At 51.5% G+C, this 26,374-nt stretch overlaps 1 protein-coding gene across 1 annotated transcript; it reads left to right on the forward strand.

Moving 5' to 3' along the window:
• Window positions 1-1,193: 1,193 nt before the first annotated feature.
• Window positions 1,194-24,646, forward strand: GLTP (glycolipid transfer protein). Its single transcript, XM_060118740.1, has 5 exons — window positions 1,194-1,422; window positions 17,629-17,687; window positions 18,681-18,814; window positions 21,592-21,742; window positions 23,483-24,646. The coding sequence occupies exons 1-5, from the start codon at window positions 1,320-1,322 to the stop codon at window positions 23,663-23,665; spliced, it is 630 nt and encodes a 209-aa protein (XP_059974723.1). The 5' UTR covers window positions 1,194-1,319; the 3' UTR covers window positions 23,666-24,646.
• Window positions 24,647-26,374: the final 1,728 nt, after the last annotated feature.

Genomic DNA, 26,374 nt, shown 5'->3' on the forward strand with positions numbered 1-26,374 from the left:
TTAAGGCTTTTGCACATGTCCCAGCCACTCTGGCTGTCTCCTACTTCTCCCTCAGGTCTTGGATCAAATGTCACCACTTCATAGGTACTTACTGCCCCTAACTCCCTACATCCTATCCCAGTCATGTCCTCAGTCATCCCCTGGCACTCCACCTTGTTTTATTTTCTTCATTTACACTTAGTATTTGAAGTTGTCTTATTTGTGTATTGTGTTATAATGTATTGTATTGTGTTGGGTTGTATTGTCTCCCCAACTAGAATGTCAGCCTCACAGGAGCAGGGATTTTGCTGTACTTTTCATCACTTTATCCTCAATGCCTAGCACCGTGCATGGCACATAGTGGGGGCACAGTTAATTATTTATTCTGGAATGAATGAGAAGCTCTCAACAACTGTGTGCTAGATTTTAGGACACAAGCATCTAGGTGGGTTGTGGCTGAGGTGAACTGTGCTCCACGTTGTGACAGGCATGTACTCTGAGCTATTGGGCTGAGGTCAGGTTTGAAGAAACAAGCACCAGTCAGGTGTTGATTGAGTTGGATTGTAAACTGGGCTGAATCCATCAGGTAATATCAGACTGTTGAAGTCAGACTCGACCCCAGATTTCAGGTAACAGGAGTCCTAGTTAGGCATGGCTGAGTTAACTTGAGCAGTGAGTGTCCAACAGGCATAGGATTACTCACAGAGAAGAATCATGTGTCCCCAGTGGGTGTAGCCAAAGAGAACTGTTACCACAGCAGTGTCCAAAAAGTCACTGGGGGCTGTTGGTCACTGGGGGCTGTTTGCGGGGAAACAGATGTCCTCAGGGACGCTGGCTGGATTGGGCTGTAACCTGGGCTGGTGGATGGGTTGTGAGTTGTGACCTCGCCCATGAGGCGAGGACCCGGCCCGAGCCAGCCCGCCTGGTTGTGGGGGGTGCCTTGCCGGGGGCGGCAGGTAACACACCTGAGGACGTGTCACCTGGGAGCGGCTCACCTGGGCGTACCTAGATCCACGAGTCGGAGCGCTTTCGCGCCGGGCGCGCTAGCCCCGCCCCTCGGCCAATGGTGACGCGGAGGCCCGCGGCCGTGGGCGACGATTGGGCGCGGGCGGACGGGCGGACGGGCGGGGCGGGGCGTCCGGCAGCTTAGGCGCTCTGCCGGCGGGCGGCGCTGAGCGCTCGTGTACGCGGGCGCGGCGCGGGCGGAAGTGGCGACGCTGGCGTCCCTCGAGCCTGCGGCGGGCGGCAGTGACGGCCCCGGAGCTGACGGCGGCGGCCCGGGGGGCGGCGTGGACGCCCGCGGCGCCGGCTGGGGCATCACCAAGGGCCTCGACCCCGAAATGGCGCTGCTGGCGGAGCACCTGCTGAAGCCGCTGCCCGCGGACAAGCAGATCGAGACGGGGCCCTTCCTGGAGGCGGTGTCCCACCTGCCGCCCTTCTTCGGTGAGCCGGGGTGAAGAGGGGAGATGGCCCGCAGCCCTGACCCAGAGCGCACCCGCATCCTCCTTCTCCCGAGCACCCCCAACCATCCCTCAACTAGACACCGCAAATCCTAATTCCCCACGCACCCGAGATCCCCTTTTTCTCCAAGCACCCCAAATTTTCCCTATCCCGGCCCGCTCCCAAATCCTCTTTCCCCCGAACATGTCACATCCTTCATCTCTTCCCAGACATCCCCACATCCTTCATCTCTTCCCAGACATCCCCAAATCCTCCATCTCCCTCAGACTCTCCCAACCTTCTGTCTCCCCAGACACCTCACATGCCAACATGTCCTTCAGATGCTCGCAGTTCTCCGCCCCCTTGTGCACCCCAGTCTGCCATCTCCCCACAAACACCCCTACTCTTCCAAATCCCCAATCCTCCATCTCCCCGAAAACATCTCTCACCCTGTCATCCCCCTCTTCCCTTTCAGAGTGGCTCTCAACTCCCTCCCCTTAAAATGAATCCCCCCCATTTCATAAACCCCCTTTTCTGTAAATTCTCCCAGCCTCTTCCTCATGGGACCTTGTGAACACTTCTTTCCTTAGAATTCCCTCATTCCAGATCAGAGACACCACCCACCACCCCCACTCCAAGGGCAGGAAGCCTGGCAGGGTGAGGAGGGGCCTTTTGGAGGGAGTCGCAAAACTCTGGGGCCCCTTCCTAGGGAGAACCACCTAAAGCTTTCCCTCCATTTAGGACAGGGGTCAGGACAGGGGGGCTGCTATGTGGGGTGACATCAGACATGGAGTGCTTGGGATGGGGTCCAAAAGGAAAAGACCCCTCCTCCATATGTCATGCCCTGGGAGGTCATAGGAGCACTGAGCTGGTTGCAGACCTTCCTTTCTCCCACCCCTCAGCCCAGCCCACACCCTGGATGGAAAATGGGAAACAGAAGACAGTACCATCGGCCCCTGCCCTTTGCTTTGCTGGTCCTGAGTAAAGGGTGCAACCTGAGCTCTGCTTTTTCCTCTTCTATGTGGGCTTGCCCAGCGCCCCGCCCTGCTGTTTCATTTGGTGGCCTTGCAGGAAGAGAGCAGTCCGGCGGGCAGAGTCTAGCTGAAACCCGCAAACTGACAGAACCTTGACACTGACTTGGACTGAAGGGAAGTGGCACCCGGGGCAGTCACTCCCTTTCCCCCCAGTGGGTGACCAGAGCTCACGGTGGGCAGTAGTCCCTGAAGTGCCGTGGGCTCTGGGGTGGTTGTGACTACGTGGAGTCGTGTGCCCGCTCTCCTCCTCCACCTCTTGAGCCTCAGCATCCCCGTCTGTGAAATGGGCGTGCTGATCTCCTAGGCTAGCGGCAAAGAGTAAATGAGGTGGTGTGTGTAAAGTTCTGAGGCCTTAAGTGCCAAATAGATCTTAGCTGTTGGCAGGGGGAGGTGTGTGGTTGTTATACAAGTTCCTGGATTCAGTTTTGGTTCCTTCATAGAGTGGATGATTGATTAATGAGTGGTATTTGAGTGCCATTGGCTGGTTTGTACGATTCTCAGACCTGGCTCTTTTACATCCACTGTTACATCCCTGGTACCCAGAACAGTGCCTGGCACACAGTAGGTGCTCAGTCAGAACTTGTTAAATGTATAAAACATTCTTATTTTCTGTATCTCAGTGTTGAGATAACACTGACTCTCCAGGCAGGAGCTTGGGAGCTATCTGGTTTGAGCATTGAGGAGTTGTTGATTTTTGTGACAGGTTTTTCCCCCCTCCTTGGTTCTATGAGCATTTGCCCTGAACAAGGATTCAGAATCTGTTTAAGCTAGTCGTTCTCAACTGAGGGTGGTTTCGCCTCCTCAGGGGACATCTGGCAATATCTAGAGACATTTTTGGTTGTCACAACCTGGGGGCGGGGGGCGGGCGGGATGGTGAGGGGCACGGGGAGATGCTACTGGCACCTAGTGGGCAAAACATCCTCCAGTGCACACACAGCCCTCACCACAAAGAACTGATGCAACCCCAAATGTTAGCTGGATCTCAAGGTGGAGAGACCCTGAGTTAAGCTCTGTGGCCCTTTCCTCCCTCATCTTCAGCAAGGTTGCCCATCAGTTCTGCATTTGGGGGCTCCTTCCTTTGATGCGATTATCGTGCCGGTTTTAGAGGAAAGGGGGGTGGTGGCGGCTGGAGCTGGCGGTGATGTGGTGCCCCTGCTGGAGAGCACCCCCTCCTCCTTTCCCTGATTTCAAAAGACCCTTGTCTTTGCTGCGAGCCGGCTGCTGTGGGCCGTCACATCTGTTGACAGAAGCACCATTTATACAGAGGCCTCAGTGGGTTGGCCCACAGAGGATAATTCTTAGCACTATTCAAAAAAACATGATGATCCATTTTGAAGCATGAGGCTCTTCCTGGGGGAGAGTTCCTCCTGAGGGTTTAAGGTTTAGGAGGATGCCCCCACCAGTGGCTTTTCTCTGGCACTCAAGGGTCGATGGAGATCCGCCGTCAGCTCTGACACACGGGCTTTGTCTAGCTCTTGGGAACGTCTGGTCCCCTGGATGATCTGGGTGGTGTGTTTCTGGAATGGAGCAGGCCTGGGATTATGGACACAAGAAGTCTGAAAGGCATTCGGTGCCGGTTTCCTCCAAATCAGGGTTTCTCCACCGTGATACTGCTGACATTTGGGGCTGGGCCATTCTTTGGGGTGTGGGGGGTCTGTCCTGTGCTTTGTAAGACATTTAGTGGCATCTCTGGCCTCTCTCTCCCAGATGCCAGTAGCACCCCATCTCCCCAAGTTGTAACAACCAAAAATATCTGCAGGGAGACCGAGTTACCCTTGTTTGAGAGCTACCGCTCTTGGTATAAATAGGGCAGAGGGCTGAAAGCTGTGTTTTTAAAAAGTATTTTAATTCTGCAAGGAAGATCTGTTTCTCCAAGGAAAATTGAGCAAGAAGAAATGATAAATTAAAAATCTCCCTGCCATTTATTGAGCATTTACTGTGTGCTAAGCATTCTGTGTAGACTAATTCACTTAATCCTCTCACAACCTTCTGAGGCAGAGTTTGTTGTTGTTGTTATTGTTATTTGAGAGAGAATCAATGCTGACATTTCAGAGTATTTTCATTCCAGACCCATTTATATCTTTATCTATGTTTAAGGGGAAATGTATAAGCTGCTTTTTTACACCCAACAATATAGCATAACCACCTTTACCCATCAATCAGCATTTTTCATAGCTGCCTAGAACTTCATTGTTTGAATGTGGACATAATTTATTTAACCAATCCCCTGCTGTTGGACATTTACATTGCTTCCTTTTTGTTTTTTTGCTCTCGTAAACTGTGCTACAGTGAACATTCTTGTATATATTTCTTTGCATACTTCTTTGGTTATTTCTAATTTTTAGAAGGGAAATTGGGCCTCCCTGGTGGCGCAAGTGGTTGAGAGTCCGCCTGCCGATGCAGGGGATACGGGTTCGTGCCCCGGTCTGGGAGGATCCCATATGCCGCGGAGCGGCTGGGCCCGTGAGCCATGGCCGCTGAGCCTGCGCGTCCGGAGCCTGCGCGTCCGGAGCCTGTGCTCCGCAACGGGGGAGGCCACAACAGTGAGAGGCCCGCATACCGCAAAAAAAAAAAAAAAAAAAAAAAAAAAAGAAGGGAAATTGCTGGGTCGAAGGGTGTGAAGGCTTTTAACCTGTTAGCACAACTCCATTTCTTAAACCATCATCGGTGGTGGTTTGGGACAGAATTGGTTGGGCTTGACGAATGTTGATTCTTCGGGCTGCAGGTCAGATGTAGCTCAGAACATCTGCATCCTGGACTAACTCTTCCATATCTCCAGCCTGAGTCTCCCGAGCTGTATAGGTCTATGCTATGTCCACTTAGAGGTCAGCCCTTTGTGCATCTTCTTTCTCTACCTTGACCCAGTAATTGGATCTCACCTCTGACTGATCAGTTTGCAGCTGACTGTGAGGCCCTGCTCTCTAATCTTTTATGGTCAATTATGCAGCTGTTCTAGAGCATTTGCAATTGGAGGATGGGGGGGGGAGTGGAGGGAGGGGGAGGGAGAGGCTTAATCATTTAGTCTTGTCACTCCCTGCCTAGAAGCCTCAGTGGCTCCCTGTTACGCTGCCTTGATATCTGTGCTGTAACCTTTCTGAACGGCTTGCAGCCCCACAGAGGGTACCATGCCATCATCTGCCTCTGGCACTTTACCCGCGTCAGTTTCTCTGCCTGGGGTACCACTCCTCTCTGGCCCACCACCTTCCTTTCACCTGGCTGGGTTCCACTTATCCTTAAGGAATCAGCTTAGGGGTCACCTCATCTGGAAAATCTTTGCTGACTCCCATGGAATCTACCCCATTCTGACACTTTGAGTTATTTCAGTGCACTTGGTGAGCTAGTGATGTTTGTCGAGTGAATGCTTTTGGTTCCATTCCCATTCTTCTGGGTTCTTCTAAAAGTGTTTTGCTTTCTTCTCTCTTTCTAAGTTAAAATACAGAATCCAATTAAGATACATAACTCATATCCTGTACCCATGGCAGACATTAATAATCAATCATGATACTGGTTTTTTCCCTTTTAAGTCTAAACACAGCCTCAGCCACTCCGAGGTCCATTAGAATTGATGCATGAGGTGACACCTGTTTGCTCTCACTGTTTAGGGAGCAACCAGAGATGCAGGAGCTGAAAGTAATGATTTCTACCTCTTGGTTCTTGAGATCCAGATTCCGGGGGTGATTTTACTTCTTTCAGGCTTCTTAGCTTAATTAAATGGATGTCCATAGAATTGAGCCTTACAGATATCTGACACTCATGAAACAGTCCTAGAGTAGCCCCAGAAAGAGTGGTTTTGCATCACTTTGGTTCAATGCTAGTTCTATTTGGCGGGGGGGTGGGGGTGGGGGAATGGCAGGCCCAGAGGCACAGAATTATCTTGTTTTACAGCCAAAGAAACAAAGGCCAGAAAGGTTAGGTGACTTGCCCAAGGTCACACAGCCAGCAATTGACCACAGAGCCAGACTAGAACTCAGGCCTCTGGACTCCTTATGCAGTGCTTTTGCTATTGTGCCTGCCTGCTTTCCTGGCTTCCTATCTGGTCAGTGGAGCCAGCCTGTTTGGCCACCGAAGTCCAGGAGCTCTGCTGGCTCCACTGTGGCTTATCCAAGACGCTGGGAACCCCAGACCAGCTATGCAGGTTTCCTTGGAGCCGGGTGCCTCATAGTCATCTTGCCAAGCTGGGACCATATCTCTTGCCTATTTGAACGCAGATTTGATAGCTGGGGCATGGAAGTCATCCAGTGGGGAGGCCCCAGACAGCTCAGTTTTTCCTTTAATTGGGACATTGAGTTAACCGCCTGGGGACCAGCCCCACCCACAGCCCCTTGGCCTCTAAGTAGTTGTTCCTACCATTGCAACAAGCACCTTTCAGGACTTGGGACCACAATTTTTTTGGTTTTTGTTTTTTAAGTTGATACAAATATATGTTTATTTTTGGTTTTGTATAGAATATCCCAAGAAAGAGAAACAAGAAACTGTGTTAACCCTCGTCCAATAGCAGGTTAGTTATCATTTTGGTTGAGTGTCTGTTGAGAGCTGGATGCTGTAGGAACCGGAAGTAGACCGCTTCTAGGAGGAGGAAACAATGTACTTTGCGGAGGGCAGTGGATAAGTCACTTTCAGCAATGGGTTTTGCAAGTGTGAACCGGCCTGCAGACTCCTCTCATCCATTGGAAGTGTGTTTGCAAGTAGTGAATGAGGATTCATTAGCCTTGAGGAGTACCTACTGCGTGCTGGTGAGACAGACTCATGAGCTCACCTGGCCCAAGTTAGAGCCAAGTTAACACCTGTATAGAGGGCTGCCGCTGGCCCTGTTGTCTTATCCCGTCTGTCTGTGTAACAGCCCATGAGCTGGCTGCTTTAGAGGCTTAGAGGGAAGAAGTTGCTTTGAACCTGGGTCTATTGTCCACTGAAGTCCATGAATCGAAGTCTCTAGATAGATGGATATTGGCATCAAGCAGCCAGCCTGAGCTTGAGTGCTGCTTCCATGGTGCCCCAGCTGTGTGTCCATGCCCTAGTGCTTCCCCTCTCTGAGCCTGCAGCCCCAACTGTACAAGGGGGAAGGCGGGCCTCCCAGGAGGGCCGATGGAGGCGGCCTCCCCCAGATGATGTTGGCACCCAATGCCCAGAATCACTCCCATCTTTTTGCACAGGTGGGACAGACATCCTCAGTCCTTTAGAATCTGCACTTCTTGCCACACAGCCCTTGGGAAACAAGGTTCTTGCAAAAACAAGCTGCCTCTGGCTCTTGGTGACCAGCTGCCAGGGCTTGGGGCCAGCTGAGCTGCCTGGCTACTGAAGCAATTCTCACTTATAACATCCAAAGGCCAGTGCAGAGCATGGACAAAAGGTGCCCACCTGCTCTGTTCCCCCAGTGATAAGGTTGAAATCCTCTTGATCCTCTGGGTTCAGAAAAGTCCGGCCCTGAGGTCAGGGACTGAGGTCTGGCCTCTGCTCCTGGAGGGAAGAGGATGGAGAAGAAAGAGGGAAAAGACCCGAACGTCCACTCTGTCACCTGCTGGCTCATCCAGCCCCCGTTTCATTCCTCATCTGTGGGGTGTCTGTCACATAGGGCTTCTTGGAGGAACAGTGCCCCATTGTGAATCGCCTCCCAGGCCCCAGCAATGTGCCTGGCAGAGCGTAGGTGCCCAGCCAACATGGGACTTGAAAGGGAATGAAAAGAATGCGTGCCAAAGGGCTTTGTAAAGTATAATGCGTGACCCCATCATAGCTAGCATAACCCCTGTTTTGAGTGACTCCCATGTGCCAAGCATCGAACTAGCCGATATCTCATTTCCAGCCCTTATCATGACCTTATGAATTAGGAGGAATTGGTGTCATTTTACAGAAGAGGAGACCAAGGTTCAGAGTGGTGGAGGGATTTAACCAGGTCACACAGCTAGTAAGGGCTTTGTAGGGGGCCAGCCCTGCCACAGGTCTTCCAGAGCAGCAAGGGCCTTTTTGAGCTGTTTGTCGGGGAGGAGAAATGATAGGAAGTAAGTTCCCATCTGGCAGTGTGCTTATTTCAATGAGCTTATTAGAATGGAAATGTAGGTTGCATTGTTTCAGTTTTAAAATGGCCTGGATGGATGTTAACTCCTTGTGTTACATTCTTACAGAGTTACTTGTAACAGGTTTTTTTTAAAAATTGTTACAGTGTTAACTGTATCTGAGCTTTTAGAAGTCATTAAAACGGGGGCTTCCCTGGTGGCACAGTGGTTAAGAATCCGCCTGCCAATGCAGGGGACATGGGTTCGAGCCCTGGTCCGGGAAGATTCCCACATGCCGCGGAGCAACTAAGCCTGTGCACCACAACTACTGAGCCTGCGCTCTAGAGCCCGTGAGCCACAACTACTGAAGCCCGCGTGCCTAGAGCCTGTGCTCTGCAACAAGAGAAGCCACCACAATGAGAAGACTGCGCCCTGCAACAAAGAGTAGCCCCTGCTCACTGCAACTAGAGAAAGCCCACGTGCAGCAGCGAAGACCCAATGCAACCAAAAATTAAATGAATAAATAAATAAATTTTTTAAAAAAGTCATTACAACGGATTGGCCCTCTCCAGGGTCCTGTAAGACCTCTGCTTTCTGTCCCCGCAGTTCCGCAGTCAGCTCACACTTCCCCTGGCTCAGAAATGATTCCTTTTCTGCACTGCTGTTCCCCCGAGTTCCTTTCTCCACTCCCTTCTGAGATCTCAGACATTAATGGTCAGGAATACATGGTCCTTATTTATAACTGAAGGGCTCCTGTTAATTTTACCCGTATACATCAACTGATAACACCTTCTTTCCCTACCTCTCTCTCCTCCCTCCCTTCCTCTCTTTCTCTTTTGATTTCTTAATCATTGGAATCACTCTTTTCTGGATTTCTTCTCTAAAGAATGATGATATGATGTTTAATAATAGTTATAATCATAAAGAATACTTTTTAAAAAATTTAGCCAGAAACTATGAGGTGAGACCTGTTATTAGCCTCATTTTACAAATGCAGAAACTGCGGCTCAGAGAGTTTAACTAAATTCTCCCAGGCCACACGGCAAGTAAGAGAAATCATTTTCCCATCTGCATTCCCGATTGAAGGCTGGTTTTTGCCAAAGGGGTCAATTTTGGATAAAGAGAGTTGGCATGTCATGGGGGTGATTTTTTTTTTTTTTTTTTTTTTGCGGTACGCAGACCTCTCACTGTTGTGGCCTCTCCCGCCACAGAGCACAGGCTCCGGACATGCAGGCTCAGCGGCCATGGCTCAGGCCCAGCCGCTCTGCGGCATGTGGGATCTTCCCGGACCGGGATACGAACCTGTGTCCCCTGCATCGGCAGGCGGACTCTCAACCACTGCGCCACCAGGGAAGCCACCATGGGGGTGATTTTTAAAAGCATCATTTTGTAAACATTCTTTTCTCTTAGATATTAGGATAGTGGAATTTAGAATGGGAACTAGTTTTAGGAAGGTGGGCATTCTCAGGGCTCTTATGCTTCAAAATAGGCCTTATTGCAGACTGAGCCATCTACACACAGACACACACACACACACACACACACACACACACACACTCTGGATTAATAAATGATTCATCTCCATCAGCTGTAATTTGAGTGCCTCCCATTATGATCCTTGTAACCCAGGATCTGTGAAGTTAATCTGCCCCATGTGTTTAACAACGAAACCTTATTATCTAGCTATTGAAAAAAAAATTGAATTTGAAATAGAACCTCCCCAAACCAGGCTCCTAGAGTCATGACACAGGTACCCTCTTCTTCCTTTTTCAAATAAATATTTATGGGTTGGGTCTGGTATTCCCACACTGAATCACACAGGCTGAAAGTGAAGCTGTGCGTCTTAAAAATGGAATGCTTTTTGTTCTTGAAGGAAAATTATTCCTGAGATGAAATGAGAGGGCGGGGCCAGGGCGGGGGCGATTCTCTCACCCTCTTGCCTGATGTTGGGAACATCACCTGTTGGAAGATATGGTTGTCTGAAGAGGTAGGCATTGAGGGGCAGCTTGGATGGAAATTTCCAGATATGTGCTGGAGGCTTGCTCAGAGCATGATGGCAGGTGCTTTCCAACTACACTGAGGCCAGAAAAAGAGGAAGTGAATGTGATTCTGTGTGGCATATGGTGACTGCTGGCTTACGGGGAATTCTGCTGTCTGGGCAATCTCAACCATCTGAACTATGACAGAGACCCAGGCAGAACTGTCACAGAGGTCATGCACAGAATGCTTGCTTGGTGCCTGTTTCCTCTTATTTTGCAGGCAATGGTGACAAAGTTGGCTATTTGTTTTCCAAGTATCTAGCAGAATCAAAGCACTGCAGAGAAAACAAGAGGAGTTTTTAAAAAAACTACACAAAGCTGTCCTAAATCCCTGAAAACATACCATGTAGAGCCATTTAGAGAAGAGTTGAGGGGGCCTGTGACATCACTGGGTCACACCTTTATCGTAATTCCTGTTCTTGATGATGGCCCTGTTTAGAAAACTGCAAATGGCTTGCTGTACAAAAGCAGGGACGTTTGAGTTACATTTTGAGACGTTCCATCCAGAATGGCTGAATGTGAAAGTACATTCATAAAATTTGGTAGATGGAAAATATTTCACTGCTTTATTTTCTTTTTATTATTGAGATTAAATGTCTTTTCCTTTCTTCTTTTAATTATCCATTTTTCTGTAAGGTGGTGGTTGTTTTCTTCTTACTGATTTGTTCGAGCTCTTTACATATTAGGGATGATAGTCTTTGGTCTATGATATTTGTTACACAAGTCATCCCCTCCCCCAATCAGTTTGCTCTTTGGCTTGGATTGGTGATGGGATTTCCCCCCACCCCAATCCCATCCCATATAGAAGGTTTCTGGGTTTTGTAATCAGACTTATTGGTCTTTTCCTTATGCCTTTTGGGTTGAGTAACATGGTTAGAAAAGTCTTCTAAATAGAAGGGGCCATTTGCCAACATGTTCCAGGTAACCAAGGCTTGACTGTGTTTGGAATCCGTGCCCATTAGAGTTGGTTCCATGAAGTGAGATGGTGAAATTGTATCTGATTTTTCTTTTGTTTTTGAGACAACTTCCTTTGATGAATGAGAAAAGCACCTGACCACCCCGCCCCCTGCCCTTCCCTTCTGGCAGGTTCTGGGTGTCATTCTAAAGAGCCTGTTGGCTGACAACAATGAAAAACAAGTTCGGGTTAACTGCAAAACAGGTAAAACAAGAAAGGTAATAATTTTGAGGCAGGCCTGCATTCTGTAGGAAAGGTAAAGCTGGATAACCCTCCAGAAGCATGTCGCGTTGTATCCAGAGCAGCGGCCAGTTTGAGTTTCAAGGCTTAGGCCACGGTGTGCTTGGGGGTTAAAATCATTTCAGGGTTTTCCCGTCAGAGTCCTTTCGCTTTTGTTGAGTTCACACACACAGGTAGAAATGTCCTAGAAAGAAAGGCTAGAGGGAGTGGTGGCACCAGCCTTGGCTAATTGTGTCTGTGTGCCTGACTCTTGCTGTGTGACCCTGGGCCAGTCACTTGGCTCTTCTGGGCCTGGCGGCCTCGGGCTGCGCCAAAGCAAACATAAGCCCAGGGCCTTCCATGAGGCGTGTTGAAGCTGGCTTCAGCTTACCTGGAGCGCCTCCTGTTTGCCCCGCACTTCAGGGCTCTGGAAAGGGAGGGGCCTGAGCCCAGCGTGGTTCAGGCACTTGTCCAGACACCAGAGCTGAGAGCCGAACCCAGGACCGGGGCTCTGGAGCACAACCGTGCTCCTGCCCTAATCACAGGCGGCCCACCCCCAGATGCTGCCAGCCCGACTCCTGTGTGCCCATCTACGTGTACACAGTGATGCCTTTCCTGCCGGCAGTCGCCCCCTCGCCCCGGCCCCATGCAGCGAGGAAGTGGATTCTGAGGTCGGTCGGCCTCACCACCTCCCTCTGCTGGGGTCCATCTCCCAGCCCTCGACTCTCCCCTCTCTTGCTTCTGCTCTACGATTGGCTCCAGAAGTCCATCCAGACCCCACATCCTACCCTACAGTAGAGCAGAAGCTCTGTCCCTGCGTGGTAGCCACGACGCACAAGAACAGCTGCCTTGGGGCCCGGCTCCTGCCGACCACGGCGGCCTCATGACCCGAGTGACATGCTGTCGGGAGAAGGCGAAACAAAAAGCCTTTCTCCCCGCCATCGCGGGGTGGGGCGGGCACTCAGAACCACACAAGAGCCGTTTCTAGAGCCAGGGCAGCTGAATAACATTCTGTGCATGTCTAAAATGCATGCCCAGTGACCTGAGTCACTGGGAAAAGCTAGGAAGCCACCCACGCGTGGTTGATGATGATCTGTCACCAAGCCCTGCTTCCGCATCTCCAACGTGGGATGGCTTTACTCGAACATCAGCCGGTGGTGGGAATCAAATCACGGCCAGGCTCAGGGCCCTCACTTGGCACATATGGCGCCTGCCCCATCACAGCAACTCTACAGGGGTGGTCCCTTTCCAGGCGGGGAAACTGAGGCCAAAGCCCCTTCCCATAGCCTCTGCCATGTTAGTCGCGTGGGTCCTTAGACCCGGTGCATTGGGTCAATCTTCACTATAAGAAAGTGGCTAGAAAAAGAACCTGGCAGGAAATGTGCCTCTAGATTCACGTTTCCTATTATCTGCCCCCTCGTTCATGCTGGGGTCCAGCTCCGTGCCAGGGGCTGGGGGCACAGAGGCGGACTGAGGCCCCCTGGTCTCTGCCTTCTCTGAGCTCAAGCCCATGGCAGGGATGGGTGGAAAACAGAGTTACACGTGGAACCACAATCACGGTAGCAGTGCAGTGGACTTGGAGAAAAAGTGGAAGGAAGAAGTATGACTTTTATGAGCAGAAAAAAGTGTCTGACATTCTTGTTCTTTTTTTTTTTTTTTTTTGGCTGTGCCGCACGGCATGTGGGATTTTAGTTCCCCCACCAGGGATTGAACCCGTGCCCCTGCAGTGGAAGCGCCGAGTCTTAACTGCTGGACCACCAGGGAAGTCCCAAGTCTGACATTCTTTTCCAACTTTATATATGAAAAATTTAAAACATACAGCAACCCTGTTTGGGAAAAGCATCTTAGGAACTTGTGTAGAAATCAGCGATTTTTAGAAGATGGCTGCTGTCATCTGCCGGTGCTGGCCTTTAGCTGCGACATTTCCCGCCTCCAGCCAACCCTGCTCACTTCAGACTGGCCCCCACGATCTGAATTGGTTCTGGCCAGTCCATCCTGTTACTGAAGGCAGTGGTTTGTGTATACTGACAGACTCCCTCGGTTTGTCTCAAGTCTGAAGTCAAGGGGAGATTCTTTCAGCAACCAAAGACCTCTGTTCAGTCCTGAATGGCTTGGCAGGTTTGTCTTCCAATTCCAGGGCTTGTTCCTATACTTGGTGCTCCTAAGGGTATAGTCATACCCCTTCGATTGTCTAGTTGGTGAATATATGGTGCAGTGTTAAATACATCGCAGCCTTAAAGCTGTTTGCCTGTTTTGTCTTTAAAACTCTGAACAAATGGCTAGCGAACTCTTGGTGAAATGTAAATGTTAATAAAATAGTATACCCATAAAAAAATAAATAAATAAAAATAAAATGTATAGCAAAATTGAAAGAATTTTATGGTGAATATTCATGAATCTGCCACCTAGAGCCTACCATTAATACCTGACCATACTTGTCTATCCACCTCTCCATCCATCCATCAATCCACCTCATGTCTTTGGACAACATACATTTTGAAAGATGTGGAGGTGAAGCCATTGGCTATCCCTTTGGAATTGTGTTTGTTTGTTTGTTTTTTGACTGCGCTAGGTCTTCGTTGCTGCCCGCGGGCTTTCTCTAGTTGCGGCGAGCGGGGGCTACTCTTCGTTGCGGTGCGTGGGCTTCTCATTGTGGTGGCTTCTCTTGTTGCACAGCACGGGCTCTAGGTGCGCTGGCTTTAGTAGTTGTGGCGTGTGGGCTCTAGAGTGCAGCCTCAGTAGTTGTGGTGCACGGACTTAGCTGCTCTGCAGCATCTGGGATCTTCCCAGGCCAGGGTTCGAACCCGTGTCCCCTGCATTGGCAGGTGGATTCTTAACCACTGCACCATCAGGGAAGTCCCCCTTTGGGAGGGTTTTGCCAGTCCCTATGCTGCCCATCCGTGGCACCTGCCCGGCTCCTGTGAGGCTCGGAATTGGTGACCCTTGGTTGCACAGTCAGGAGGGGAAGAGTCTCCAGTGGTGGAGAGTCCTGGCTGTCTTACATTATTATTTTTTTTTAAAGGAGATTTCTTTTTATTTATTTGTTTTTTGGCCACGCTGCTTGGCTTGCGGGATCTTTGTTCCCCGACCAGGGATTGAACCCTTACCCTGAGCAGGGAAAGCGCTGAGTCCTAACCACTGGACCGCCAGGAATTCCCTGCACTCTTACTTTAAGTCTGGAATGCCTTGTCCTTTGGGGGAGTCGGTGGTAAATGTCCCAGGAGAGAACACGTTGCAGGGCTAGCAAATTGTACAGCCTCCCAGATTGGCCTTGCAGGATGAGGTCAGCGATACATCAGGGAAGATGAAAGGGTGGGTGGAATCATTACCTTATTAATGCCCTTGGCAGGTCCACCTGGGAGTCCAGAGCGCCCAGGATCAGGTGGGACAGGCAGCCTGCATCCCCCCACCCAGCACCTCGGAGCAGCTCCTGTGGCCACCACGGGGGAGGTCCAGCCTAGCCCTGTGGTGGGAGATGTGCTCCCACAGGCGTGAGAGAGAGGCCGGTAGCTGAGAGCAGTGGGCTCACATCTCGGCCCGAGGATTCTGTGCCCGGGAGCCTGCAGCAGGGCAGGGCAGCCACCCCGGGCCCCATGAGGGCCTCAGTCGGGACATAGGAGAGTAGAGGTGGCAGGGGGCACAGGCCCAGTGTTCCCACTCAGCGGAGGTCCTGAAGGACCTGGTGCCTTCCGAACCTGGGTGACATTTGCTGGACCGTGGACCCTGGCCCTGGTCATGCTACAAAGTCATAAAGATGGTCACAGTTCATGTACTGAGGGTTCCTGTGCTGGCCACTCTGCTAAATGCGTTCAGTGCGTGCATTTTAATCCCCACGTCAACCCTATGAAACAGGTAACCACTGCTGCCCCATTTGACATGTGAGGAAACTGAGGCACAGGAGACTTGCTCAACTGGATTCAAACCCAGGGTGTCTGGATATCTACCTGACCTTCTTTCCATTGGGTTTTGGGGTATTTCATTTATAACGTCCAATGCTGTTTCCCCAATGCACCTTTTTTGTAACAGCTGCGATTAGAACGTTCCAGATGGCCGGCCAGGTGTGCTGGGTCACCTTGGGTGGAATTCAGCCCACAGGTGTCCCTCCCCCAGTCCTCCGCCCCTATGCGGTCAGTTGGCACGCGCACCGAGGCCCCAGCCTGGCCAGCGGACAAGGGGAAGCTGGCGCCAGTGTTTCCCCGCCGTGGGTTTGGTACCCACTTGTGGCCTGCTTGGGCACCTTTGCCCCCTGGGCTCTGTATCGAGGACAATGAGACATGTTGAGGAAGCACAGCTGTCTTCAGGCTCTGAGGTGAAGTCCTTGTTGAGTCTGCTCAGGAGAGAACTGGCCCTTCCCCATGTGTTTCCTCCGTGCCCAGCCCTTAGCAGGGAGCTCTGACCTGTGGGCTGTCTCTGGTCCCTGTGACAGACTGCTGTGGGATCACAGAGGAGGGAAAGGAGGAGAGACAGTCCACAGTCAGCTCACATTTCCCATGGAGTCCTGAGTTCCAGGCACTGCCAGTTTCTAGGTCCACATTTCATCAACTCAAAGGTGCCGCCTATTTTAAAATGGTCTGTTGTTTTATGAACCACCAAGACAGGAAAAACGCCTCCAATTAAGAACATTCCGATTCCAGAGGTGAACAAAATATGTGTCTTGGAAGTGGGTTGTTTCACGTCATCCTCAGAGCAGCTCTGATCGGTTCTGTTAGCCCATTTGCTAGGTGGGAAAGCTGAGGCTCAGAGCAGAAGGGACATGACCAAGCCCACACTGCCAGTGTGCGCAGAGCGGGTATGGAGCCCCAGTTCATTGAGCTCTGTTAAGTGACCATAGTCCCACTCCTGGTGGGTTCTCCTGGGCTCTTATGCAGAGTCTCAGAACGGTGGGGCCTCTGGGTCGCCAGCTCACTTCCTTCTTAGAAGCTGGTGAATGAGGCGGGTAGGATGAATTGGGAGATTGGAATTGACATATATACACTATGGGTACTATGTATAAAATAGATAACTAATGAGAACCTCCTGTATAGCACAGGGAACTCTACTCAGTGCTCTGTGGTGACCTAAATGGGAAGGAAATCCGAAAAAGAGGGGATATGTGTATATGTATAGCTGATTCACTTTGCTGTACAGTAGAAACTAACACAACATTGTAAAGCAGCTATACGCCAATAAAAATTTAAAAAAAAAAAAAAAAAAGAAGAAGCTGGTGAACGAGCTCTTCTTCCAGCTCGTAAGATTCCTCGAGCTGCCTCCTGGCCAGCTGGTTCATTAGTGGCCTCCGCCTTGTCAGCCAAGATGGTTTCTTAGAGTATTAGTTCTGCAAGATACTCTACACTGTGCTGTCCAATTTGGTAGCCACTGGCCACATGTGGCTATTTAAATTTAAATGAATGAAAGTTAAATCAAATTACAAATTCAGTTCCTCGATCACACTCACCACATTTCAAGTGCTCAATAGCCACATGTGGCCCACGTTAGACAGTGCAAATATAGAACATTTTGTCTTAGGAAGAGAGGGTGCTGTGGACAAAACGGTTTGCCCCCTAGATAGTCCAGTTGTATTTTTTTTTTTTAGTATTTATTTATTTATTTGGCTGCACCAGGTCTTAGTTGCGGCATGCGGCCTCTTTTAGTTGCGGCATGTGGGTTCTTAGTTGCAGCATACGGGATCTAGTTCCCCGACCAGGGATCAAACCCGGGCTCCCTGCATTGGGACTGTGGAGTCTTAACCACTGGACCACCAGGGAAGTCCTAGTCCAGGTGTATTTTAAAGGCTCTGACAAGTCCTGCAGTAAGAAACTGGTCTCACTCAGAGCCCAGAACTCCAGATTGCCCATGAACCATTTTAACACTTAACAAACAGCTCTGCCTTTCCTTAAACACACCAAGTGACCTCCCCTCCGGTCCCCATGGCCCATGGCGGTCCTGAATATCACCCTCGTTGGGAATCTAAATCTCTCTTCTTGTTTTGTCCCCAGATTGCCTCGGCTCCGCAGTGTTTACTCCCATCAAGGTGGACATAAGTGGCAACATCACAGTACGTACTTGGCCCTGCAGCCCTGGTACCCAGATCAGGTACCCAGATCCCGTCCCGTCACCAGTGCCCTGCTCCCTGCCGCAAGTTCCCCAGGCCGAGGAACAGGAAGGAGATGTGGAAATGGGCCTGGGCCCCAGCTTCTCTGACTTGGAGCTCCAGGTTCTTGGTTCTCTTTGCGGTCATGCCATCCAGTCATAGCCAAGCTAGGACCACAGTCTGGAGGGTTGACCTGAGAAGGAACCTACTGGTTCTTGTAGTCACTCTACCAAACAAAAAATAAACTCCAAGGTCCACAGGTGCACTGACCCTGCCCTTCCCTTCCCCAGTCCTGAGAGTTCCAGATGGCATCCCCTAGCCACTGACCCTCCCCCCCATGAGGATCCACTCTGAGGCTGGTTCTGTGTCATTATCCCCATTTTATAGACGAGGAAGCTGAGGCTCAGAGCTGTCGAGGGGCTCATAGCACGGAAGTGGCAGAGGTGGAATTCACATCCAAACTGCCTGGCTCCAACTCAGGAGCCTTCTTCCTGGACATCTCAGAATTCTAAGAACCTATTTCCATTTGTCCACCAAAGCGAAACTTCAGATGCTTGGGGTTTGAGGCGCTGTCAGTAGTGGTTGGAGAATGTGGACTCTGGGGCCTGACCAGTGCTGGAACCCGCTCACACCTGCACCAGCTGTGTGACCTTGAGCACGTCATTTCCCCTCTCTGAGCCTCAGTTTCCTCATCTGCAAATTGGAATTCTGACAGCAGCATCAGGGTTGCCGTGAGGATCAAATGAGGCTGTGCCCAGAAAGTACTTCGCAAGTCCTGTAAATGCGAACAGTCATGGTTATTGTTATGACAAGCCCCGCTGACAAGCCCCACTGCAGGTCCTGGTGCTGGGGGGCAGGAGAGCAAGGCTCTGGCGGGGTGCTCCTCCACCCAGCACGCGGGCAGCCGTCTATGGAGGCAGCCTTCCTAAGGGGGAGACCCTGTGTGCTCCGTTTCAGAAAATCAAAGCTGTGTATGACACCAACCCGGCCAAGTTCCGGACCCTGCAGAACATCCTGGAGGTGGAGAAGGAAATGTATGGAGCGGAGTGGCCCAAAGTGGGGGCCACGCTGGCGCTGATGTGGCTGAAGAGGTGATGGGCTTGGGTGGCTGGGTGTGTGTGGCTGGTGGGCCTGGAGGCCTGCTCTGCAGAGGAGGGACGGCCAACCCCGCCACTGCCCCACGGTGTCTCCTCTGATGGGGCAGGACGGGCACTTCCTGTCTTTCACATAGGCGCTCTTCTTGTGCAAAGCTAGTTAGTGACAGAGAAAAAGCACCCTGGAGGGCCAAGGCCAGCCTGATGGTGAGGCTTCCTTGCTTGTTCCAGCCCCACCAGAGGCATAGCAAGCCGGTGGGTACTCTGGCTGTTGTGCTAAGCTGTTTAGACACCCAATCGCATTTCATGTGCTGTGAGTTAGGTGTGGTTATCCCCATCTCCCAGAGGAGGCCGCTGGGGCTTCTGGAGGCCAAATCACATGCCCAGGGCACAGGGGCAGTGCTGGGACTGAGTGGCTGAGCACAGTTGTTCAGGTTGTACACTGCACAAAGATGTTCCGTCTAGGGCTGGTCACATCACACACATGGTAGATTTGTATATTATGAGAGCTTCTTGACAGAAATACAGCATTTTGAGGACAAAGAACTCTAATTTGCACAAATTCGTCCTGTGGCCTGGGGGCAGGGTACCCCGATATGGGATATGAACTCAGACAGTCTTACCCCAGAGTTGACGGTGCTTGTAACCATGATACATATTGTCCTCATAGCACATATTTGGAGCCGCATACAATTGTTCCATCTTACAGATGAAGCCATTGAGGCTCAGAGAGCCGAGGCAGCTTGCTTGCTGAGATCACGCTGCTCTCTACCAGCTCCAGAATTCTCCTTTAGCTGTGCAAACTCCACAGTCCCTGGCAACAGCTGTGAAGCCAGGGACCCATTCTCTGCCCCACAGATGTTCCCAATGTTGCCCTTTCTCTGGGGCCTGGAGTCAGAAGCCAGGAAAGGGGCTCTTCCCCTGTCTCTCTCTCCATTCCCTGAAGCTACCCCACCCCCACCCCCATGCACTTCTTTGGTGAAACAGAGCAGGAAGAATCTGCTCCCTGGAGGGTGTGGCCTGTGTGGGCATCAGGGGGTAAGTGGACTATAATTAACAACCTTATGGCCTATTTTGTGACTCGTCCCCACTGAGCTACCTACTCTTGTCTGTCAACAAGAGACTCACAGACCTGGAATAAGGAATGCCCCTGGGTCTATCCATTGGCAGGTTCCGTAGGTTTCTCAGGAAGAGCAAGCCAGAGAGTGACATTCAGATCAGTTAGATTGTTTGTGTCCAGATCAGACGTGGGCAGAGCCAGGTGACTGGGAGAGCACATGCCAGTGGATGTCAACAAATCGAGCACATAATAAGCACCTACTGTGTGCTGTGCATGGTGCCGGGTGCATGGGATGATGCTTGGAGAGGTGTGGTCCCTCTTAGGGTATCACAGCCTGGGCAAGGGGTCAGGCTGGTGGGCAGATCCTGACAGCTGGATATCAGACCCTGGAGCAGAGAGAAATCAGAGAGGGCTTCCCGGAGGAGGATCGCCAAGCAGGGTCTCCAAGACTGAACAGGAGGGTTCCAAGAGGAAGAGGCCTTGCAGAGGCCTTGGGAGGGCAGGAGAGGCACAGCATATCTGCCCCTCCAGGAAGATCCGGTCTAGCCAGGGCCCGGGATGCAAGGCAGGAGCAGGGAAAGATGAGATGGGATTGGACACGGATGAGTTCCAGCCTCCTCAGGGGTGCTAGGGAGCCACTGAGGGGCGTGAAGCCCATTGGCAACAGGGTAAGATGGGGCTTGAGAAGGAATCGTCCCAGCTGCTGGTTAGAGGGGGATCATTTGGGCTGGGAGAGGCAGGGGCTCAGGAGAGGTGGTCAGCCAGGGCAGGGCTGGGACTGGACCCCGAGCTCGCTTCCACACCCCAGGCTGATCCCCAATGGTTGAGGGTTGTGATCCAAGCATGGAGGATTTCCCTTCGCCTCATAGGTGATAAAGCTTAACTTTTATTCCTTTAGTCCTCGGGCCCAGAACTCTTGCCCCTAAGAACCCCCCAACCTGAATCCTACCACCCTGCAGGCAGGGAGCAGAGGACCCCAGCTGGGGAGTGAGACAGGCTGGGTTCACATCCCGGCCTTTGATTGAGCTTTTGGGGTACCTCTGTGTTCCCTTCTGTAAAGTGGGCAGATCATGCTGAACTTAGTCTCACAGGGCTGAGGGGAGCAGATGAAATGATGTGGATTAAAGGGCTAGTACTGATCTGATTTTCAGCTTGGTCACCCTGCTGTGACCCACACCCTTCTTCTGGCTCTTGAAGCATCATCCTACCCCAGAGGAAGGGCTCAAGTGGCCACTGGAGGATGCAGACCGTGGCTCAGGCAGTGATGGAGGCGGGGAACCCACAGGGTCAAACTCGCCTGTGTTCTCAGCATGTCCCTGGTCTATGGTCCCTGAGCCCTTTGAGGACCAGAGCTGTAGCTTCAACCCTGCACTGACTGGCTTCATTCCTCAAGCACTGATGGCCATGTGGCAAATAGGCAAGACAGGCCCAGACCCTGCCCTCATAGACCTTACAGCCCAACAGGGACTGGCCCCAGGCCTGGTATAGACAAGGTACTTGGGACATGTGACGTGAGCCGGGGAGTCACGTTACACGGAAGCTGTTGTAGACACATGACAGCAGAGGAATCATCACCCCCTTTGGGGTGTCCATGCCCCCGGCTCACTGTAGGAGGTTAATACAGAGCGCATCCGAGTCTCCGCGTGCGGCGCTGGTGGGTGGTGCCGAGGGGGGCATGCAGGGCCCTGAAGCACAGTCTCCCTTCCGGCTGCAGAGGCCTGCGCTTCATCCAGGTGTTCCTCCAGAGCATCTGCGACGGCGAGCGCGATGAGAACCACCCCAGCCTCGTCCGCGTCAACGCCACCAAGGCCTACGAGATGGCCCTCAAGAAGTACCACGGCTGGATCGTGCAGAAGATCTTCCAGGTGAGCCGCCCCGCAGGCCCGGAAGGACCACTGGCTTGCGGGGCCCGCCCTCTGCCCCGCACCCTGTGGCTGCGGGCCCCGCCCCCCTCCCACCCCGGCTCAGGAAGCGCTCCCCTGTCCATCTGGGGTGAGGCTGGTGCTCCGAGGGACCCCTGCCGCATGGCGGGCATTTTCCTAGATGCTCCGTGGTGGTTCTGATGAGGGGCCTGGTTGGGAGGCCGTGGGAGGAAGCAGGGCAGAGACTGAGGCCGTCAGGGTGATGGTGGGCTGGCCTCACTGGCCCCTCGGATTCAGCTGGGACCCTCACACTGGGGTGGGGAGGGGAGGAAGGGCCCCTGTGCCCACGGAGGCGTCTGCTGAAAGAACACTGGCCCACGAGGCTCTTGGTGACTTGTGTTGGGGTGACGATGACCACTGGCCTTCAGCAGCAGCCCGGCTTTGGGAGAGCGCCACTGGGGACGTGTGGCGAGCCCTTGGGGTGCCCTGTACACTGTCGTGGCTGACCTTCCTCCTGAAGCTCCCACCACCCGCTCTTCCTCACTCCTGTGAGAACCAGCATCTGAGGGCTGGTCTCTGTCCCACGTGGCACAGGTCGAGGGTAGGCTGGGTCGGGAATCTGCTGGATCCAGGCAGGAAATAGGGCCACATCTGGGCCATCTGCCCTGGCAGGGCTGGGGACAGTGCTCGTCCTGGGTGGGCGCCGCAAGAGCCCTGTCCCCCACCATCCCCGGCAGACCGTTGCCCCCCCCACTCCCCCGTGAAGGCCTCACGACCACCACCTCAGTAATAACCATGTGTCCTGGATGCCTGGCCTGGTGGGCCGCCGGTGGAGGGTGATCGTCACAAATGCACCGAGAGGTACTGTCCTTGCCTCCATTTCACAGATGAGGAAACTGACGCCCAGAGATGTTTAGGATCTTGCTAGAGGTCACACAGTAAGAAAAATGGGCAGGTGGGATTCTACCTCCTGAGCCTCAGTATCCTCATCTTGCAGATGGGTATAAAATAGTCCCTGCCTCACAGTCTCATTGTGAAGAGTCACCGTGTTACTCTGTATAAAATGCTTGGCATGTGGTTTACACTCAGCAAATTGAAGCTATTTCTATTTTGATTCCTAATGATAACATTATTTGTAATTTCCTCACCTTCTCAAAAGGCTTGTAGCCTAAGCTTTTTATCCGGTTGCATCCTTTTCCTTCTGGCTCTGAAATTCTGTGTATGTCCGGTTCTCTGGATTTTTCAAGTTGTCAGGGAAGCCCTGAAATTTAGGGAAGTATCACCCCCTGAAGGACAAAAGAGGAACAGCACAGATCAGCCATCCTCTGCCCGGCTCAGAAAGGTGGGGTCTCAGGAAGAAGCTGTTCACTTTCTCCAGGGCAGGGAGCCCCGGGGGAAGCAGCCTGATTGGGTGGGTGTCATTATTATCCCCATTTTACAGATAAGGAAACTGAGGCTCAGAGAGGCTAAGTAACTTGCTCGAGGCTCACCGCTAGTCAGCGGCACAAGCTGGAATTTGAACCCAGGTCTGTCTGTCCCCAAAGCTTCCTGCTGTCTCTCACCGGGGTAGAAGGGGACACACATCCCCCTTGGCCTTTCCCGTCCAGCACCACGAATAGCACAGATCCCTGCCCAGCACGGACCTCTGGGGAGTCCCCTCCCAGAACCCCGACGGGCCTGGCCCGGTGGCTCAGGGTCTCCCCCTCCGCTAACACTGCGCACCCCCCTCTCACCCGTCTCAAGGCAGCACTGTACGCGGCCCCCTATAAGTCCGACCTCCTCAAAGCACTCTCCAAGGGCCAGAACGTAACGGAAGAGGAATGCCTGGAGAAGATCCGCCTCTTCCTGGTCAACTACACGGCCACCATCGATGTCATCTACGAGATGTACACCAAGATGAACGCCGAGCTCAACTACAAGGTGTAGGCCAGACCCTCAGCGGGCACCCCGGGCTGCATGCCCCTGACCACAGCCCGCCGCAGGAACAGGCAACCCTGAATCACTGTGAATCCAGCCTGCCGGCCACCCCCAGCCTGAGGCGCGCCCCAGAGCAGCCCAGAGACGGACCAGGGTCTGCAGGGGGCCGGCCCTCCTCTTTGAAAAGTCACTTCTGGGGTCTATCCTCGTGGAGCAATAAATAACGATGTCGCTTCCGAATCTCATGACAGCACAGACTGACTTTATGCCTTCATTTCAGTGTGATAAAAATTGATTAATGTTTCTAATAAATCAAGTCCTAGGGTTTTTTTGGTTTCCCACCACCACCCCATGTGGAGCATGACTCTGGGGGAACTGGTGTCAGACTCCTCACTTTAAAAATAGGCATGTGTCCTTCTGAGGATCTGGCTGAATGACGTTTGGGGTATTTTAAGGACCATGAGGGGGTTTGATCTGAAATTATACAGGGCCCCTGTTGTGGGATTTTTTTTAAAGCAAACTGGTGTGTGTTCTCCGTGGTTTGCACAGCCCAGCTTCACAGCACTGCCATTAGAGCCTGCCCTTTCTTACTGTCTTGCTAGACAGTGTTTTTATAGCTGAAACCAACCAGCAAGCCTTTGATGACCAAGGGGAGGGTTATTTTAAAGCTATCAGGCACAAATAATTGACCATAGATGACTGTATTTGCATTCTTCTCCATAATTATCTTCTTCAGGGACAGCTTTTCCAACCTAAGAAACTACCTACCATGTGTATTCTTTCAAGGGGGAGAGGATGAACCCAAGAACACGCCTTGCTGCCTTAACTGTCCTTCCTGGCGCTAAAAAGAGCTGTATTTTTGAAAGTGTTGGGGCGAACAGAGCAACCCCCAAAGAACTGATATGTGTTAAAAACCCAGTGAGGAACAATTGGTGATTTTTATGTGGAAACTAAATAATCCTTAATAAATAAATCTCTATTTTGGAATCACATTGGTGTGCTGTTTTGGTTCTTGATTCTTTTTTTTTTTTTTTTTTTTTTCCGTTCTTTCTGGATCAGAGGTTACAACTAGGGATAAGCCAAGGACCTGTTTTCTGGCCTCCAGGTCCTATTTCTGGTTTAAAAAAATAGAACTGGTTGCCACATTGAGAAACTGGGGACATGTCACAGAAAAATCTTGATTTCTAGCTTCTTTTGAAAAATCAGACTGCCTGTCAGGAGCTGAGAGATGACTGCCCCCTTGGCTAGATGGGGAGAGTGGGTGGATATATTTTCCACTTTGCCTCAGTCCCCACCAATCCCTGTTGCCTCGCCAACCCTGTGACCATTGGTTATTTGAGCTTTATCGTGGGCTGATGCTTTTTCTGTTACTAGGGTTAAATGTAGAAGGAAATATTTTACTTCATTCCTGCTCCTACAGAACTGATAGTCTAGTGGGCAAGATGGACCAGTAAATCACCAGTGATGATATAGAGTGGTCAGTGCCCAGAGGGAGCCTGGGGCTACAGGTTGGGGGGGCACATCCTGGGATGACACTGAACCTCGATGGAAGGGTTGGGGTTGGGAGGATCCCGGTAGAGGAGGAGAAGGAGGGGACACTGCCAATCATCGGCAATGTCCTGGTGGCTTGACCCAGAGCAGGCTGTGTGTATATGAGACATTATGCCACTGAGGGATTTGAATTTGACCCTGAAAATTATGGAACGCCTTCAAGGGTCTTGTGCACAGTCAGTTGGATATCCAGTTTGGAAGGCTCCCTCTGATGTGGCCAAGGGTTGGATGCCTGAACTAAGTTTTTTGCTGTCTCTGATTTTATTATATTTTCTAAGGTTGCTGATAGTAGGAATGCCACTGATCTTTCTAAACTCTAACTGCTTTTTAGGATTTTTCCCTTTGGATATAAAATTCTGCCAACAAAATTGTAAAATTCTGTGTATTCCTTTTAAAAAAAAGAGCTTTTCTTCGTGTTTTCAACATACTGCAGTGAGACTAGGAAGGCAGTTTCTTTGTGGAAGGTCAGAATATTCCCAGGAGAGCCTCCTTCAATCCTGGTACCTGCCTGGCCCCAGGAGCCCTTTGGGTTTTTGACCCCAGAGACAAAGCCAGCAGTGCATCTATGCCTTCTCATTTCATCCTTGTCAAAGTGGGACTGAGTTCTGCCTGGGGCAGTGAGGAAGGAACACATTGAGCACCAGCTGTATACCAGGCCCTGCACAACTGCTTCATATGCATCATTTCACAAGCGCCCTGACATGTGGGCATCAGGAGCACCATTTATCAGATGAAGAAACTGAACCCCCCAGGGGTTCAAGAGGACTCGGCTAGGGTGATCCTGCCAGGACTGGGGGCACTGGGAGTTCACATCTGACTCCATATCTCCCCCCAGCCATGCCCACTCCGGTGCCAGCGGACAGCACACGTCCTGCCAGCACACGCCCACTGTGGGAAGCCCCGGATGTGACCCAGGTTAACATGATGTGCACAGAAACCTGAGCGAGCCCAAAAGTTTGACAACGGCTGACTCTTTACTCAGTTGTTGCTGCATTCAGTTAAACCTCATAAGCAATAGTTCAAATCCGTCTTAATACATCTCTATTACAGACAAGGAACTGAAGCTCACTTCTCCATAAAAAGGCCTCCGTTTCCTTTTCTGTACCATGGGGGTCTTGCTAACACCCATCTCACAGGTTGTGAGGCTTATATTAAATGTTACTATTT

Source organism: Mesoplodon densirostris, chromosome 15, assembly GCF_025265405.1.
Source record: "Mesoplodon densirostris isolate mMesDen1 chromosome 15, mMesDen1 primary haplotype, whole genome shotgun sequence".
Taxonomy (NCBI): domain Eukaryota; kingdom Metazoa; phylum Chordata; class Mammalia; order Artiodactyla; family Ziphiidae; genus Mesoplodon; species Mesoplodon densirostris.

What these genes read in the sequence shown, in the direction of transcription:
- GLTP (XM_060118740.1), top strand. Translation starts at nt 1,320, where the DNA reads ATGGCGCTGCTGGCGGAGCACCTGCTGAAGCCGCTGCCCGCGGACAAG. An exon ending in CCACCTGCCGCCCTTCTTCG is followed by an intron (nt 1,423 to 17,628) that starts GTGAGCCGGGGT and finishes TTTTGTCCCCAG; the next exon opens with ATTGCCTCGGCTCCGCAGTG. An exon ending in TCGTGCAGAAGATCTTCCAG is followed by an intron (nt 21,743 to 23,482) that starts GTGAGCCGCCCC and finishes ACCCGTCTCAAG; the next exon opens with GCAGCACTGTACGCGGCCCC.